General features: G+C 43.9%; 1 protein-coding gene across 1 annotated transcript; it reads right to left on the reverse strand.

Annotated features, from left to right (window-relative positions):
- Positions 1 to 4,148: 4,148 nt before the first annotated feature.
- On the reverse strand, positions 4,149 to 10,567 carry LOC129079743 (putative olfactory receptor 7A2; the record flags this gene model as incomplete). Its single annotated transcript, XM_054585010.1, has 2 exons — positions 9,611 to 10,567; positions 4,149 to 4,166 (listed from the first exon to the last, which is right to left on the reverse strand). Coding segments are annotated over exons 1-2 (960 nt in total), but the record flags the coding sequence as incomplete, so codon positions are not given.
- Between the last annotated feature and the right edge of the window lie 9,277 nt (positions 10,568 to 19,844).

The raw sequence follows: 19,844 nt of genomic DNA on the forward strand, positions 1-19,844 counted from the left end.
TCCCTATGGACTCTGCCTGGATCTTTGTATTTGATAATAAATGTTTCTAGGGACAAATGTAGGTAGTACAGAGACTGAATGGAATGAGAGAATAAAATCAGGGGTGCAAGACCTACCGGCACAATGTGAAAGCCCACATTATCAGTAAGAGTAGTTAAGGGATTAAAATATTCCATAATGACAGAGCAGAGCTGAAACTATTTCCCATTTCCCATTGTGGCGCTGGCTGAGCTGCCGGCTGGCAGGGCTATTGCCTGGGTGACTGCAGGAGCCCAGGGTCTGGTAGTTTGCGGGGAAACAGAAGAAGTTCTGACGTACATACTATTCAGGGAGGAAGGGAAGAGGTCACAGTCCTGATTGAAATATTCCTTTAAAATTGTTTTTATTTATTAATTTAGAGGTAGAATGCAGATCAAGATGGCAGAGGAATGAATGGAAGTCACATTGACTGCCTCCCAGGACCAATCTGGATTTACAGCTAAATTAGGGAGAAATCACCTGGAAGTATCAACTGAACAATAGTGAGAGAGGAGCCTTATAACCGCAGGCAGAGAGAAGTATCAGCTTTAGCATAGCCTAGCTGGTAAGGAGTGTGGAAGAAACTCGAGAAGGCAGGTCAGGCGTCCAGGGGCGATAGCACCAGAAGGATATTGAAACAGCCACTTGGATCCCCCTGAGAAGAGCGGGGTCTCTAATATTAGTGGGGATCTCCAGCCTACAGCACCAGAGCCCAGAAAGCACACAGAAAACAGCCAGCTCTGAAAAGCGGCAGGGTTGCTCTCTGCCAGAGACAGGCGGCTGGAGATGTAAAGATCCGTTTAAAGGGCCAATGCATACATTTTTGTTTGCCGCCACTTACCCTGGGCTCCAGCAAAGGCAGGGGCAGAGTAGGCTGGAGACATCTCACAAGAGTCTGGGGAAGCAGGGGGGAGAGAACTGAGAGAGCAGCTGACAGGATCCTGGTGCTGACTCATCCCCCATATGGTAGCAGCCACATTTCTCAGGCAGAATACTCCCCTGAGTGGCAACAACTTGAGGGGATCCAATAGCCCTGCCTCCAGGAGGTACTCCGCCCCACCCAGTGGTGTGTAAGCCTGATTGCTGAGTGCAGAGGGACTAGATTAACAACTGAAGGAGACAGCCAGAGACAGTACATTTCTGGAAGTCTTAAACAGACTACCTAAGGTGAGACAGGGTCAACAGCTGATACCATCAGAGACAGATCCAGAAAGACAAAACAGCAACCTCTTACCATAGAAGTTTACACCATAAAGTCAGGAAATCAAGACAGATCAATTTAAGAAGCAGAAGCAAAAAAGAAGAGCCTCACAAATGATGGGAAGATAAAAAAGAACACCCCCAGTGGAAGGGAAAGGAGGAATCCCCAGAAAGAGTGCTAAATGAAATCTAGACAAGTAAACTGTCAGATATTAAGTTCAAAACAATGATTCTAAGGAAGCTCAGTGAGCCTAGTGAGCTCAGAGAGAATTAAAAAAACGACAAGGAAACTATGAGGTACTTACTGCAAACTATATCAGCATGAAAAAGGACATAGAAACTATCAATAAGAGACAAGGGGAAATGAAGAATACAATTTCTGCACTGAAGAACACAGTAGAATGAATCAAAAGCAGGCTAGATGAAGCCAAGGACCAAATCAACGAGCTGGATGACAAGATAGAAAAAAGCTCCCAGAAAGAGCAAGAAAATGAAAAAAGACTCAGAAAGAATGAAGAAGCATTTAGGAAAATGCAAGGCAACCTGAAATGTAATCATATCCATATAATAAGGATACCAGAAGGAAAAGAAGAGGAAAGGATAGAGAACTTATTTGAAAACAGAATGTCGGAAAACTTCCCTAATTTGAGGAGAGAAGAAGTCACCCAAGTTCAGGAAGCACAGAGGGTCTCACTGAAGAGGAACTCAAGGAGGCCCACTCCAAGACACATCATCATTAAAATGGCAAATATCAAAGACAAACAAGGAATCCTAAAGGCAGCAAGGGAGAAAGAGGTAGTAACATATCAGGGAGCCCCAGTACAGCTAGCAGCTGACTTTCTCAACAGAAACACTGTAAGCCAGAAGGGAATGGCAAGAAATATTCCAAGTCATGAAAGGCAAAGGCCTGCAAGGAAAACTGCTTTACCTAGCAAGGCTCTGAATTAAAATGGGAGGCGAAATAAGGAGTTTCCCAGACAAAAGAAGGCTAAAAGAATACGCCTCCACAAAACCAGCATTGCAAAATATGCTAAAGGGACTCCTTTAAGAAGATGAAGAAAAAAAGTTTATGAATAAATACTTTGAATGTCCTTTCACAGTCACCAATACTTGATATTACCAATATTTTTAATACTTACTAATCTGATTGTTACAGCCATGGCTGTTTTATTCTTACTTGATTACTTGTTGAAACTCAACCTGTTGTTGTATATTTCTTGCCTATTTCTATTATTGTTTTAAAAAGTTTTAAGTCACTTTTTGGTATTCTTTATCTATTTTTTTGATTAAATATTTGTAGAATTCCCCCCCCCCAAAAAAAAACTATTAGCCCTTTTTTAGATGTGTTGCAAATACTTTCCTATTCTATTACTTGTCCTTTAACTTTGTTTATATGTATATTACTGCATAGTCTTAAAAAAAATAGAGGTAGAGAGACAGACGGAGAGAGAGTGAGAAGGAGATGATGGGATGTGGAGACGGAGAGGAAAACACCAATATGGTTTTGCATTTTTTTTATTGTTCTTCAACTACCATTGACCCCATTCCCCGCCTCTGCCCCACTTTCCCCCTCCCCACCCATCCTCCTCCCACCACAACCCTTCCCTGCTTAGGCTTTGTCCACATGTCCTTTATACCTGTTCCTTGACAACACTTCCCCTTATTTTTCCCCATTATCACTCACCCACTCCCCTCGGGTTGCTATCAGTTTGTTCTTTGTTTCAACGTCTCTGGTTGTATTTTGTTCACTTGTTTGTCTTATTGACGAGGTTCCACTTACAGGTGAGATCATACCGTATTTGTCTCTCACTGCCTGGCTTATTTCACTTAGTATAATGCTCTCCAGGTCCATCCATACTGACTCGAGGTATAGGAGCTCCTTTTTGCTTACTGCTCCATAGAATTCCGTTCTGTCAATGCTCCATAGTTTTTTGATCCACTCATTTGTTGATGGGCACTTAGGTTTCTTCTAACATGTGGTTATTGTAAGTTGTGTTACTATGAACATTGGGGTGCATAGGTTCTTTTGAACTGGTGTTTCGGGATTCTTTGGGAATAATCCCAGCAGTAGAACTGCCAGGTCAAAAGGCAGTTCCATTTTTAGTTATTTGAGGACATTCCACATTGTTTTCCACAGTGGCTGTGTAACAGGGCACAGCCAGAGTCCCCCGAAAAGCGATTTGTAACGGGATTGAGAACTTGGAGTGTTCAAGAAAAGTACAGGATATTCTCCACTCCCCCTGCCCCTCAAAGGTGGGGTGCCATGGGGGATGTGGACAGGGAACAGGGCCCTTGAGACTCATTTTGCATGTCAACAACAGCAGTGTAGCCTCAAACCTTATATGGAAAGATAGTTATTTTGCATATCAACAAGGCCAACAGGGAAGGTTTGCATAGCTTTAAGACCGGATGTAAGTGGCAGACAGCTCCCCAGGTTGAAGAGCCTGCTGAGGGAACTGGAGATAGGGTTGCAGGGGAGGATTCCCGCTGGGGTTTGGACTCAGGCAAGGCTGACACGCTAGAGGCTTTTGACCATGCGGTTTTGGGATTGGAGTGGGGGCTCCCTTGACCACGTGGTTTAGGAAGCAAGAAAGTAAGATGTAGCAGCCATGCAAGGCAGCTTCCCCAGTTACAGCACTTGGCATGAGAGCTCAGAGATGGTTTGTTCCACGGTGCAAGGGAACAATGCGAAGACCAAGCCGGAGGGAAAGGAGAGAGAGGACTCTTGAGAGTGGGCCATGAGAAGGTGCCGCGTGGTTTGGATTAAGAACTGGAGATCTCGGCAACCCAGCGGATGGTGCTGGGAACAGCAAGGGGCCTGCCTGAGCTCTGGACTTCTGTTCTTTTTTTTTTTTTCCTGAACACTGATACCCCAGACTGCTCTGACTGGGCAAAGGCAGGGCTGTGTGTGTTGATGGGTGTTTTAAAGGGATTTTGAGATTTAACAGCAACATTTAGCCATTATTCAAAACCCGTGTAAGTTTTGAATAAACTGTTCCTTTCCTTTTCACCAAACTTTCCACTGAGAGCCATACCTTTTCAGGGTGGCAGGCAAAGGACCTAGAACAGAAGCATCCCAGGGAGGGAGGGCATTGTTCCAGTAACAGCATCTGGGGCTCTCCCCTAATGGGCCCACATTGGGTAATAGCAGGAATGCGACTTCAATCAACCAGGGCAGAGTTTCTGGACAAGCACCGGTAAGGTCATCTGTTGCATGAGCCCTCTCCAGCGACGTAGAAAGAAACAGGAATCTGCATGATAAAAACTCTTCAAATAAATAAATACATAAAAAAATCAGGGCTATACGCTCTAAAGAACACAATTAAAAGGAAAAACCCTCTTGTTCTCATCCCCCACAGAAAAGATGTCAAAGCCACCAAAGAATCCTTTCTTTCCTTTAATAGCTCCCTTGCCCCGCCCTTCTTTCTATATAAATCTTCTATTTTGTACAGCATCTCAGAGCTCCCTCTTAGTTGCTTGAAGAGATACAGACTGATTGATACATTAGTTAATAAAGCCAATTAGATTTTCAAAATTACTAGGTTGAATTTTTTATAATATACTCAAAACAATCTACAGGTTCAATGCGATCTCTATCAAAATTCCAGTGGAATTTTTCACAGAAATAGAACAAGAAATCCTTAAATTTGTATGGAACCACAAAGACCCTGATTAGCCAAAGCGATCCTGAGAAAGTAAAAGAAAGATGGAGGCATGATGCTCACAAATTTCAAACTACATGACAAAGCTAGAGTAATTAAAGCAGTATGGCACTGGCAAAAAACCAATTCATACATCAAGGAAACAGACCAGATAGCCCAGAAAGAAACCCACACAATAAGCTAATTGTCTTAGGAGAAGAGAGCCAGGAATATACAGTGCAGAAAGGAATAATGTCTCCAATACATGGTAATTGGAAAATTAGACAGATACGTACGAAAGAGTAAATCTGGGCCACTAATGTAGGAATTCAGAACAAATAACGACAGACGTGTATGTGGATAATTTTGAGCTGAAGGCAAAGGAGACCCTGGAAGCCAAATATAAACTGTTATGTCTCTCTTAAATAAATTTGGACATTATATATCTCATAAAGAAAAGGAAAGACAAAAACCATACGATCATATAAACAGATGCAGAAAAAGCATTAGTTAAAATCCAGCACTCATTTATGATAAAATATTCAGCAAAATTAGGATAGAGAGAGGATATCTAAAAATGATCAAGGCCATATTAGAAAAACCTACTGCCAACATCGTACTCAACAGACAAAAACTACAAATGTTTCCCTTAAGATTGGGAACAAGACAAGGGTGCCGGCTCTCACCACTCTTATTCGACATAGCACTGGAGGGCCTAAGCTCAGTGATCAGACAAGAGGAAGACATAAATGGCATCTAAATTGGAAAGGAAGAAGTAAAACCTTCATTATCGGCAGATGACACAATAGTGTACATAGAACACTGTATTGGTTCCACGAAACAACTACTCGACCTAATAAGTGAATTTGGCAAAGTGACAGGATGCAAAATCAATATTCAGAAATCGATGGCATTCTGGTGCACCAACAATGAACTCAGAAAGAGAAACTAAAGAAAAAATCCCACTTCCTATAGCAACAACAAAATGAAAAGTATGTAGGAATAAATTTAATGAAAGAGATACATGATCTGTACTCAGAAAAAAAACGATAGAACACTGAAGAAAAAAATTGAAGAAGATACAAGTAAGTGGAAAGATCCAGTGTTCATGGATTGGAACAATACATATCATTAAAATATCCATACTATCCAAAACAATCTATACATTCAACTCAATTCCTATTAAAATTCCAATGGCATATTTCATAGATTTCATAGTTTTAGAACTAATATTCCAAAAATATATACAGAGCCACAAAAGACCCCAAATAGCCTCAGCAATTTTGGGAAAGAAAAACAAAGCTGGAAGGATCACAATACCTCATATCAAACTATATGACAAGGCTACTGTAATCAAAATACTCTGGTAGTGGCATAAAACTGACACATAGCTCAATGGAACACAATAAAGGGCCCAGAAATAAAACCATATCTTTTTGGTCAATTAATATTTGAACAAGAGGGCACAAAGCTACAATGGAGTAAAGACAGTCTCTTCAAAAAGTGGTGTTGGGAGAACTGGACTGGTTCACGCAAAAAACAAAACTAGACCGCCAACTAACACCATACCCCGGAGTAAAAATGGATAAAAGACTTAAATATAAATTGTGATACCATAAAAATCCTGGCAGAAAATAGGCAGTAAAATTTCAGATATCTCATGTAGCAACATTTTTGCAGATATGTTGCCTAGGGCAAGGGAGATAAAGTGAAAATAAACAAATGGGACTATATCAAATAAAAAAAGCCCTGCACAGCTAAAGAAATCACCATCAAAATGGAAAGGGAACTGACTATAGGGGAGAATATATTGGCCAAGGTTTTAATCTCCAAAATATATACAGAATTCATATAGCTCAACATGAGGGGAAAAAAAATCCAATTTTATAAAAGGGCAAAAGACCTAAATAGACACTACTTTAAGGAGGACATACAGAGACATAATGAAAAAATGCTCAACATCACTAGCCATCAGAGGGACACAAATGAAGACCACGAAGAGATCATCACCTCACATCTGCCAAAATGGCTCTCATTAATAAATCAACAGACACCAAGTGCTGGTGAGGTTGTGGAGGAAAGGGAACCCTAGTGCACTGTTGGTGAGAATGCAGACTAGTGCAGCCACTGTGAAAAACAGCATGAAATTTCCTCAAAAAATTAAAAATGGAAGTGCCTTTTGTCCCTGAGATTCTACTGCTGGGATGTACCTGACGGATCCTGAGACACCAATTCAAAAGAATTTACGCCCCCCTATGCTCACAGCAGCGGTAATTACAATAGCGATGTCCTGGAAATGGCCCAAATGCCCTTCAGGAGGTGACTGGATTAAGAAACTGTGATACATTTACACAATGGAATGCTATGCAGCAGAAAAAAGGAAAGAATTCCTACCTTTTGTGACAGCTGGCATGGAACTAGAGACTATTATGCTAAATAAAATAAGCCAATCAGTGCGAGAACTATCCTATGATCTCACTTATAAGAGGAATCCAGTGAACAAAATAAACTAATGAGTGAGAAAGAACCAGAGGCATAGAATCATGGAAGAGACCAACAGCGGTAAGAGGGGAGAGGGGAGCGGGGCACTGGGGGAAAGAAGGTGGAGGGATGAGCCCAAGACCATGTGTGAAGGGCCCATGGACACGGGCAACGGTGTGGGGACTGGTTATGGAAGTGGCGGGGAGGCAGGTGGAGGGGGGTTAAGGGGAAAAAGGGGGACAACTGTAAAAGCACAAAGAATAATAATCTGAAAAAATAACTAAATAAGAAACTAAAAAAATAATCACCACTACAATATAAGAAAATTTGAAATTTGAGGCCTTGTCCATTTTAAAAGTTATCAAGAACCAGCCCTTTATGACCAAGTATAGGACAGGACAAACTTCTGGTTCCTGAACATCTGCTCATCTTGCTGTCCTGCTGATGACCTTTCTCCCCTCTGAAGCTCCAGGTGCCTCACCTCATCTTCACCTCAGGAGGTCACAGATACCTCGTTGTCCTTTTGTCTCTGCCCCTCTCCTGTGTGTGTCTGCTGCTGGATGACGCGCGCCAGGGCTAGCCCTGCCCCAAGGCCATCTGCAAGTTTTCCTGTGTGAAGCGACCTCCAGGTCCTTGCCCAAGAAAGATTTCAAGGGCAAATCAGGGTGACAATAAAGCAAGTTTTATTCAGGCAGAGACAAAGAAAGAGGCCCAGCCACGGGCAGCCCTGGGAAAGAAGAGAGAAGTACGCGTCTGAGTGGATGAGGGCTAACTGGAGAGGGAGTTTGCGCCCAGTCTGTTAGTTCTTGAGATTTTGTGTGTGTCCAAGCTGGGGGGAGGGGTTTCTGTAAGTCCTGGGGAACCAAATCCTGACTCCGCCTTCTGGTGGGGAGGGGCCGCGTTAAAAAATGGTCCTTCTGGGAGTGTCATGGCCTTTGTCCCCTTTGCCCCCCTTCTACTCGTGCTGTCAGTTTTCATTATACTGACGGTGTAATGATCTTTGGGGTGGGTCTCCAGTCCATTTTTCCCCCATTTTGGAATCATCTGGAGTAGCCAGGGCTGCTTGTTGACTTCCATGCCCACCCGAGAGGTTGTCCTGCCATAAACTCTTTTCTCTTTGATCACGACTGAAGAGGAGGCGTGGGACTCTGATGGAAGGATGTCTGTTTCTACTTCTTCATTCCACCCACTGGGATTTCCCCTAAGTCCTTCCTCTCCTGCCTCAAATCCAAAAAGATATACACTTGAAAATCAATTTTTCTCCAGGCACTATGGTAGGTATTCTAAACACTGAGCTGAATAAGACAATAAAACCAGGAGATTGGTTATAAAACCCAGTAGCATGTTATTAGTGTAAAGTCCTGACATTACACTTTGATGCCCGAGGCATCTGTTCCAAGGACTCCATCTCAAATAATCCTACACCAGCTGTGTGTCAAGGCTGCCAGAGAAGCACCCAAGCCTCCCCACCTGACTCAATCTGTTCTCTCTCTCTCCCTCCTCCTCCCACCCCCTATTCTGAGACCTCCTGTGGCCCTCACCATGCTGTGACCCTCCAGGACCTGAGAGTTTTCATAGATCCCCGGTGGTGGTTGCAATTATAATAAGGACCACAAGAGGCCGTGCAGCCAGAACACTGATGAGGTCTTGGGCGGAGCGGGGCAGGGGTGGGTGCTGGCCCATGCCAGTGCCCAGGCCTTCTTCCCACCCTACAGCGTCACTGTCAACAGGCTGAGACTTAGAGGGAACAGTGATCAACTCTACATCCTCAGGAAGAGCAGCTAAGGTACTGATGTACCAAGAATGAGGGACACGTGAAAACGGAGGTTTCAGATTTTCTTACAATGAATTATATTAATAGTGTGAGTAACCAACTGAAATTTTTTCTATGTGATAATAGAAATTATGACTTTCTATCAATTAAGAACAAATTCGTATAGTGATGTATGTCATTTGAGAAGAAATGATTCTTAAGAAATCCGTGTTGCCATGAATTAAACTGGAATTGACCAATATCTCTGAATCAAGGTTGGGAAAAACTATGCGTGGCTAGGAAAGTGAGAAAGGGAAACACTGTCAAGATGATAGATGTAGCAGAAGGTTTAATAAAATAGTGACTTAACTTGCATAGAGAAGCTGAGCTCACAGAAATGGAAATTCCAGGGCAGAAATAAAAGGAGGAAGGTCAAAAACCACCGTCTTAGTAAAATTCCACAAATCCTAGTTTTGAGTTCTGGTACCTGAAAATCAAGGTGTCTTTTCTGGTCTTTGATTGTCCCTTCTGGAGCTGCCAGACTAAAGAATCTGTCCAGAGCCCCCTTTATGTCTCTGTTCCTGAGGCTGTAGATGAAGGGGTTCAGCATGGGTATGACCACGGTGTACATCACTGAGGCAACCGCACTTGACTGTGAGCTGTGGGTAAAAGCAGAGCTGAGATACACGCCTAGGCCTGTACCATAAAATAAGGAGACAACCAACAGGTGAGACGCACAGGTGGAAAAGGCCTTATACTTCCCCTGAGCTGATGGGATTGCACGTATGGAGGACACTATCTTAGAGTAAGAGTAAAGGATCCCAGCCAGGGGACCAACACCCAGCAGCCCAGCTGCAAAATACATCACCAGGTCATTAAGAAAGGTGTCAGAACAGGCGAGTTGGGTCATCTGATTGAGTTCACAGAAAAAGTGGGGGATTTCCCAGTCTGGACACAAGGACAGTCGCAACACCATTAAGCACTGCAGCAAGGAATACAGGGCACTCATGATCCAGGACAACAGAACAAGCAGCCCACAGAGCCGGGGGTTCATGATGACCGTGTAGTGGAGAGGGTGACAGATGGCCACAAACCGGTCATACGCCATCACGGTCAAGAGGAGGTCATCCAACACTCCAAAGAGGAAGGAAAAACCCATCTGGGTGATGCAGCCTGCATAGGCGATGGCTTTGCTGTGTGTCTGGATGTTCACCAGCATCTTCGGGACGGTGGTGGAGGTGAAGCAGATGTCAGCCAAGGACAGGTTGCAGAGGAAGAAGTACATGGGCGTGTGGAGGCGGGAGTCTGAGCTGACGGCCAGGATGATGAGCAGGTTTCCCAGCACAGTGACCAGGTACATGGAGAGGAACAGCCCAAACAGGAGGGGCTGCAGTTCCGGTGCCTCTGATAGTCCCAGGAGAAGGAATTCTGACACTCTCGTAAGGTTCCCTGCTGCCATGAGGTGGAGGTGACTTTCAGGAAGGAGAAAAAAACATGAGTAATTTTCATATACACCTGCATTATTTGCATAGCACTAATGCTACAGTTTATATTTTGCAGTCAAGTAATTAATTTCAGTATTTGATATGGATCTGTCCCTTCTAGGAGTTTTCTGTGTCATCTCAGAGTAAGAATTTTTGTCCCAACCTGATTTTTGCCTCAAGGGTCTGGTGTACTACATTTTTAATGGAAATATATCATACTTTTTTGAAATATAAATAGAATGCTGACCATGTTTTCGGTGCTGTCAAGGCCGTGGCTGGATACTAAAGAACACAAGTCCTTCCTAGCCAATAGTGGGGGAAAAATATGGACGCAATAATGGAAATAAATATAAGATTACAGATGGTGACAGATCCTATGAAGAAAACCAAGGCAGGTAAAGGAGGCAGTGACTTTGCTGCTCAATTGTTTATGGGTATTCAGGCAAGACCAGCAAACAAGGTGATGTCTGAGCACAGAACTCAAGGGAGAAAGGGTGAAGGATCAAGCTTATGTGAGCAAGTGTGTACCGGCCAGAGGGAATGACCAGTAGTTAGGGAGAAGCCGAAGGCATTTACTGATTTTCTTAAAGTTAATACCAGAGTATGTGATAGACCTTGCTGATAATTTTTTCATGTTGCTTCTAGGAAGCAGTCATGACCAGACATGATTTTGTCCCTAGGGTATCTGTCAAGGCCTGATGGGATACTGCTAAACAGCTACAATTCACGCGTGCGTGCACACACACACACGCACCCTCCCCAACCCTTATCCCTCCCCACAGGTCAGTGGTAAAAGGTGACAGAACCTAGTTTAGACCAGTACTTTTCCAGTTTCAATATGTATATGAAGTCCCCAGGATCCTAGTTCAAGTGCAGAATCTGATTCAGCAGGTCCTTCTGGCTCAGAGAAGCCATGTTTCTGACAGGCACCCAGGTGGTGTTGATGCGGCTGGTCCTGGTCTGTGGACTGCTCTGTGGGGAAAAAAGGCTGTGGTTCTGTGCTAGACTTAGCCCCAGGTAGTTTTACTTCCTGCGATACAAGTATCATCTTTGTATGGAGTTTTGAAGGATGAGTGTATTCACTCATTCCAGAGGCTATGATTGTGTCTGTTTTGCCTTTATATCAGGGTCCTGAGTCACAGAATCATATACTCTGAAAAACCATTTTTCCTAGGCAGAATAAAGACCTTTATAAGATGTCCACATCATAGTCCCCAGTTCCTTGGGATACTACATCATTTTTATATCAAGGGGAGGGTAGGATAGCAGATGGAGCAGGGTTGCTAATCAGCTGACTAGAAGATGAGCAGAATCATCCACAGAAGGACCAAGGTCAGCACGGTGCGCCCCTAGATGCAGAGAGGGAGCCCAGGAGAAAACGCGGCCCTGCTGCCTCTGACGGAGGAGGAAGGGCCCTGAGCCAGGGACGCAGGTGGTCAGGACACAACCCGGAACTGGGAGAACACAGCTTCTCCCCGGAGCCTCTCGGAGGAACCCGGCCCCGCAGGCACCTAGAGATCAGCCAGCGAGGCCCGTGCCAGGCCCTGACGCCTAGAACTGCAGGCGCACCCCTGTGCTCACGGGGAGCAGCCAGCGTGGGAGCGCCTCCCCGCAGCCCCCGCGGTCTAAGAGGGTCCGTCACTCAGGGACGCCCGCTGCGGGGGTGAGTTCAAGTCTCCGCCTTCGTTAGCCTCCTTGGGTAGGCGTTTTACTTTGAAAATCCACAGGAAGGAGAAAAGACATTTTAAAACATTTTGGAGATATTCCACCCTGTTACCTGGGACAGTGAAGTCTTCACTGTATAAATGTAAATGTTGTGAACAGGGATGCCTTGGTGTCATTAAGATTTAAGGTGCAATATGTGACCTTAATTTACTCATTAGTTGTGAAAACTTGTTTCTCAGCACACTACACCTGTCGTCTAGGTGGTGGTCGGTGCTCGATTTATGGTCCCCAAGACGACGACAAACTTGTCGTTCAAAGCATGGAACAATGACCACTGTGAGACAAGGCTCAGTGTGGGGTAGGAATTTCTAGTAACTCTTTTAATGTAGAAAGGAAAGGGCACAAAACCCCAATTTATTGAGCCTCACCAGTAATGAAGTAACACTGTTTAGCATTCCTTTTACACTTATTAAATACCTTTGCACGTAAATACTTACCATGAGAGAAGACACGGCAATGTCTGACTCACTACCCGCCGCTGCGAGGTGCCGTCTGGCTCACTGGGCTGGATCTTTCAGGGAATGCAGCACACGCTCAAACACACCCCGGCTTAGAAATGTAATATAAACACTCACTGCTCTGTACTGTTCTCCACACCTAATGTCTGTTTCCTTCTCCCTGAACATCAAAACTCCTCAAGAGTGTTTTCATTTTCCTGCAACCATTTCAGGCATCTCACGAGTTGTCCAGGGTCACCGTACGGGTGCCCAGTCCCATCACTTCCTTGTCAGCTGTGGCCCTGGAGGGCAGATTCGAACAGACACATCCTCATTGACATATTAGGTAAATCAAGTATAAGTTAGTTCCTTAACCAGGAATACAAACAGAGATATCTGGTTTTGGGGATAGACTGACTAGGGTCCCAGTAACTCAGTAAAAATTTTCTGGTTCCTCCTTCTCTGATCTTTTCCTGGTGTACCCGACTTGCCTGGGTGGATGTTCTGAGAGGAAGGTCTCTGTGCACAAGTCAGAGTTGGTCCCAGGATGGCTGCTGGTGGAGACGGAAGCTCTGTCCCACACACACAGCAGGAAGGAGTGAAGACTCAGTTCCTGAGCCAGACTCGGGAATCACAGCAAGCACGTCCTGTCCAGCAACACGGTACAACCAGAGGAGCTGCACCAGGAGATATTTACGGCTCTCTCTCTATCTGCTCCTCAGGCACATTTCCCTTGTGTCCTTCCGGCATCTAAGGACATGATTTCCCTTTTGGCATCTGGAATAAACAGAAAGAAAATGTTTCCTAGTGATTCTCAGATCCCAAAAGACCATGTTAGAAGCCAGGTGGATTTAGATTTTATGACTCCTGGTCTTGGATCTCACCTGCTTCCCAGAGGTCTCTCCTCCTACTTTCTTATTCAAACACTGAATTAACATTTTCCCCACAGACTGAGACTATGGAACCTAGTAGGACCAGGTCCTTTTAGTCCTTAAAGCACCGATTTGTGGTGGGAACACAGCCCTGATATCTCCAAAGAATTGCTATTCCCTCTTCAACAAAGGACAGCTGTGTCCTTTGGTATGGAATCCTGGCACCATTCACTTTGGCTTCCTGGCACATTTGTCAAAAAAAAACTAAGGATTTTGTACTTATGTCATAAATTAGGACCTGTCTTTTAGTGCCTCATTATAAAATACTGTTAATTATGAGAGACATACTTTGATAGTTTTATGCCATATAATCTGAGCTTACTACCTTATAGATTTTGTCTGATTTAATTTTTTGTAAAGTCCATTCTATGAGTAGTTCTATAATGAACTCTATTTCCTTTTGTAGAAATGGGGCTCGAAGGGGTGAGCAATTTGTTCAAAGTTATGAACTAAGTGAGGGATAGACCTTGGTTGGAATCTGTGTCCGGTGCTTTCAGTTCTCAAACTGGGGGCCAGTGGTTCTCTGCCTGAGAGGCTTTTGCCGCTGGAGATATTTGACAACGTGGGGAGGGAGGCGGCTAAGCACCTACAGTACAAGGCAAATAATTATCCCACCCGTATTGTCAACATGAGAAGGTGAGAGAATCTTGTCTAGACCAGCACGTCCCCAATTTCAATGAGCATGTATGTCACCCAGGAATATAGTTCAAATGCAGGTCCTAGTGGGCCCAGAGGTTCTTTGAATCAAATAAATTCCCAAGTGGTGCTGATGCTGCAGGTGCTGCTCTGTGGACCACACTCTGAGGAGGAAGGCGGTGGCCGTGTGAGGGTCAGGCTAGGAGTTTGATTCTCGGTTGCGGTCATGCGCGTGGAGACAGGTCCACCTTTCACACAAAAATGTGCCCCCCCCCAGCCCTGCCATGTCAAATCAATGGAAACATGTCCTGGACTTTTACATCAATTTCCTACCCCAACATAGACAAATTTTCTTCACTATTTTTCAAATAAGCTTTCAATTTCTTGTTCTATCTCTTCTCTTTACGGCACCCCCATGATGTGAATGTTGGGTTGCTTGAAGTTGTCCTAGAAGTTCCTTAATCTATTCTAATTTTTTTAGATTCTTTTTTCTTCTTGTGTTCTGATTGGGTATATTTTTTTCCTTATATTTCAAATCACTGATTTGGTTCTCAGCATCAGCCACTCTACCGTTCATTTCCTGTAAATCTTTCTTTATTTTAATGACTGCATTCTCTATTTCTGACTGGATCTTTTTTTATGCTATTGAGGTCCTCACTAAATTTACTAAACATCCATGTAACCACTGTTTGGAACTGTGCATCTAGTAGATTGCTTGTCTCCATTGTGTTCTTTTGATAGAGATTTTTTTCTGTTTTCTCTTCTGGGTCATGTTTCTTTGTCTCCTCATATTGGCAGCTTCCTCGTGTTTGTTACTATGTATTAGACAGAGCTGCTATGTCTCTCAGGCTTAGTAGAGGGGCTCAGTGTAGCAGGCGTCCGGAGGGGTCCATTGGCACAGCCTCCCCTCTCGCCCAATATGGGTACTTAATGTGTGCGTACAATGTGGGCTGTGTACACCCTCCACTTGTAGTTGAGCCTCAGTTGCTGTTAGCTCGTCTATGGGAGGGACTTACTGCAGCTGACCAGCTGCAGAGACCGCCTGTGACCTCTGACTGTCAACCTCCAATCAGCGTGGAGGATCAGCTGTGCAGGAGCTCGCTGCACAGAGCAGGCCTTGCTTCAGCAGGGCTCGGGTGCCTGCTGAGTTTGCGCCTTGAGTGTGTCCTTTGTCGGGGTGGTTGGGCGGTGGTGCTCTGATGTGGTCTGAAGCTGTCCACTGGGTGCACTGACTCGGGGGCCTCCCACAAGGTGCAGGCCAAGGTCAACCACCCTCTCTGTGCTGCCCAGGGCCATCTGGCATGAGCTCCCTGCAGTTGGCTGCTACCTGTGCTGGGCTGACAGGTGCTTAGGTGAGGCCAAGCTGTGAACCCAGGCCGGCTACTTGTAGTGCTTGGCCTGGAGCCGTTTAACCAGTGGTACTGGGCTCGCTAAGATCAGATACAGTATGTTTGAGAGAATTTAGGGAAATCTGAAGCATGAGACAAGACCAGCTTTTTGTATGGAAAAGCCACTGGAAACAGCTTGGGAGGGCCAAATGTTTGGTGGGGCCTCAGGGAATCACTATGGCAGGGCAGACAGTGTGAGGCAGGTTGAAGGAGTCTCAGGTATGGCACCAACCTGCCAGCTCTGCGGGGCGAGGGCCCATCAGCGGAAAATGGTCTCTGCGCGCTTCTGTCTGGGAGAAAGCTGCCCCTGCAGCTCTCACCCGGACGCCAAAGAATTCAGCTCCTCCCTGTGTGTCTCTCATGCCTTTCAAGCTGCTGACCTGGCGCTGGAGCTCAGTGAGAGTGAGTCTGAGTAGGTCCCCGCTCGGGTGCTTTAAGAGGAGCAGCCTGAAGCTCCAGGTGTTTTCATCTTCCTCAGCCTCGATCCCTGCTGTTTTTTATAGCCAGATGTTATGCAGACTTCCGCCCCGACACTGGACCCTGGGCTGGGGGGCATGGTGTGGGGCTGAGGACCCTCACTCCTCAGCCACTACCCTCGTGATTTACATCTGCTACGCGTGGGTGTGGGACCAGCCTGTTCTGTGTCTCTGACCCTCCTAACAGTCTCGCTGTTGTTTCTTCTTTAATTCTGCAGATGTGGGGATTCCATTTAGCTTGGTCTTTGGTAGTTGTAAATGATGGTTTTTATATAGCTTGTCCTTCTGATGTAATTGTGGGAGGAATGGAGTAGAACATTTACCTACTCTGCCATCTTGACTGGAAGCCTCCTGAAGTTTATTTTGGGTAACTGCATTAACAAGTGTCTCTATTTAAGTTTCCTTCCAGGTAAGGAGTATAGATGGGAAGGATTAGCATGCTGGGCATAAAACTGGGGACCCTGAATCACAGGACTGGGTAGGAATTCAAATTCTCTTGTGCGTCATCCTCTGGTCTTAGAGATGGAAGAGATTCCTGTGCACAAGGATATGTGAATGAATGGTATTGAACTAGTTCATTCACTGTCCATTTTGTAATTAGGACAAAATTTAGAAAAGTGGAGATATTTTGTTTTAAGCTATAGAAGAATCATATTTGTACACAGCACAGTAATTTTGAAGAACAAAAAGGAAAATAATTTGGTGATAAAATTTAATATCCACCAACCATTCTTCACCTCAATGAAAACAGGCCTTTGTGCATAAGCACACGTCTTCTATACATCAGGAGCAGATTACAGCATGAAAAAAATACTTTATACAGTAATCAAGTAAGTAATCCTTCTCCATCTTTAAAGTCAATTTTGACTAAAGCTCATATTAGGTCAATCTGTTGAACAACCTTGTCTTTCCATATGGACTCTGCCTGGAGATATGTATTTGATAATCAATGTTTGCTAAGGACTATGGTAGACACTGTGGACACCGAACTGAATGAGTGAATAAAAGCAGGGATCCAGTTAAAAATAAGAAGGATGTGGAAGTCCACATTATCAGGAAGAGTACTTAAGGGAGGGAAATAGACTAGAATGACAGACCAATGTGGTAACTGTATCTCACTTTTCCCTGTGAAAATATCACACGATCAGACTTAATTAACAAGTGTAGTTTATTTCATGTGGGTACTACAACTCATGAATATTCTTTCAGTAACACGAAGGAAAATTCTTGAGATCCTATGAGCCATTTTAGAAGAAATTATTTTTAGGAAATCCATATGGCCCCAAGAAATAAATAGGACTTTCCAAATATTTTTTTATTCAAATTTGGGAAAGATTTTATGAGAGTGAGAAAATAGACAAAAGAGAAAATGTCTATATATTAGAGCAGAAACATGATACACTGAAGTACTTCTATTTTCAAAGAAATTGAATTCAAATAAGTGGAAATTCTGGTAAATAAAAAGAAGACGTATATTGAACTTTCGGAGTGCATTAAGGTCCCTCTCCACAGTCCGGCTCCATCCTGTACTTGGCTCTGAAGGCTTCAGCAGCAAGACGGGCATTGTCCACCTGCAGAGCGATGCAGGCATTGTCCACAGAACTCGCAAAGGTCTGAGCCCTCAGGTCCTCAACGGTCTTGAAGTGATGTCCCCAGTCTCTGTTCTAATGTCCCCTTTTCTCCAGGTGTTCCCAGAGTTTTCACTCCGGTCTCTGATTATCAGCCTCCAAGCTTCTCTCCCTCTCCAGGTAGGTGGCCAGGCGGTCATTCAGACATTGCATAAACTCTGTCCGGCTCCGGATGCCCCCTCTTCCTGCCAAACCCCCAGTCATTCTCGCAGCCAGAAAACCCAGATACACAGCCGTCTTGCACGTTGGTGGAGTGGGGCACGGAGATCAGGGAGCCCGAGCCCCCGGAACCTGTATTGACACTGGATGAGCTGTTGGCTGGCTGGGCCAGTTGCTGGGTGACAGACAGCAAGAGCCAAGAGTCTGGTAGTTTGTGGAGAAGTCAGAATGGGGTCTGAAGCTCATGTTGTTCAGGGAGGAAGGCAAGAGGGCAGAGACAGAATTAAAATATTTCTTTTTTAAAAAACCTGTTATTTATTAATTTAGAGTAGAGAGAGAGAGTGAGAAGCAGTGGATGGGGTGGGGAGACAGAGAGGGAAAAAGTTTTTCCCCCTTTTGATGTATTCATTTGTTGCTTCTTGCATGCACCCTGAGTAGAGAAGTACAAAACAACCAGAAAACAATGAATTAAATGGCAATAACTACATACCTATCAATAATTACTTTACATGTGAATGGATTAAATGTTCCAAAGAAAAGACAAGTGGATAAAAAGACGTGATACATATATACTATAGAATATTACTTGGACCTAAAAAGGATGTGGTCTTGCCATTTGTGACAACATGGATGGACTCCGTGGGTATTAAGCGAATGGGAATAAGTCGGACAAAGAAAGAAAAATACCATCTGATTTTGCTTCTATGTGAAATCTAAAACACAAATACATGAACAAACAAAACCGAAACAGCAGGTCCCAGAGGACTCAGGGACGGTGCATTTCTAACAGGCTCCCTGCGGTGTTTGTGCTGCAGGTCCTGGTCTGAGGGCCCCTGTTGAAGGCCATTGTGCCTTCAGGTGGGAAGCGTATGCATTAGTGAAATCAGGGTCAATCTTTCTACTTTAAATCTTTGTGTCTAAATTTCTACATTCTTTTAGATTATTGTTAGTTTAACCCTTCATTCTTACAATTTCTTCTGTCACCAAATTTCTTGTCAAATTTTCTTTCAACATTAAGGTGACAATATCATTGTGTCTGTGTCGTGCATGTGTGTGTTTGTTTTTAATGGAGAGAAAATCAGGTACAAGTGTACATACCTGTATACCTACATACACTCCCTTCTTATGAAAGAGTTCTTAGACTCACCAAATATTTCAACACATTTTATTTATTCCTACCAATTCCACTTGAATTAAGTTTATTATTCCACATTACGATCAAAGATAAGGAAATAGAAGATAAGAGTGATTATAATTTTACAATTATATAACAAAGCAATTGAAGCATTCTTTTTTAAATTTTTAAATTTATTTTTGGTTTTATTTTATTTTGTTTTTTTAATTTTGTTATTGTTGTTCAGTTAGAGTTGTCCCTACTTTTCCTCCATTGCTCTCCCCTGCCCTGCCTACCACCCACCTCCCACATTTAATCCTTCCCCCTCTTGTCCTTCTCCACGGGTCCTTTATACATGTTCTTTGACGTGACCCTTCCCTTTGTTTCCCCGTTATCTCCCTCCCTTCTCTCTCAGATTGTTCTTTATTTCCATGTCTCTGGTTCTATTTTGCTCAATTGTCTGTGTTGTTAATTATATTCCCCTTATAGGTGAGATCATATGGTATTGTCTCTCACCTCCTGGCTTATTTCACTTACCATAATACTCTCTAGTTCCATCCATGGTGTTGCGGAAGGTAACAGTTCCTTCTTTTTTTCTTTTGTGTAGTATTCCATTGTGTAAATGAACCACAGTTCTTTGAGCCACTCATTTACTGATAGGCATGTAGGCTGTTTCCAGCACTTGGTTATTGTAAATAATGCTGTTAAAACATTTGGGTGCATAGGTTCTTTTGTGAAATATATGTAAAGAACCTATGTAGTACGTACTGTT

The sequence above is a fragment of the Pteronotus mesoamericanus genome, unplaced genomic scaffold, assembly GCF_021234165.1.
Source record: "Pteronotus mesoamericanus isolate MK-2021 breed Mesoamerican mustached bat unplaced genomic scaffold, CSHL_Meso_final contig_792, whole genome shotgun sequence".
NCBI lineage: Eukaryota > Metazoa > Chordata > Mammalia > Chiroptera > Mormoopidae > Pteronotus > Pteronotus mesoamericanus.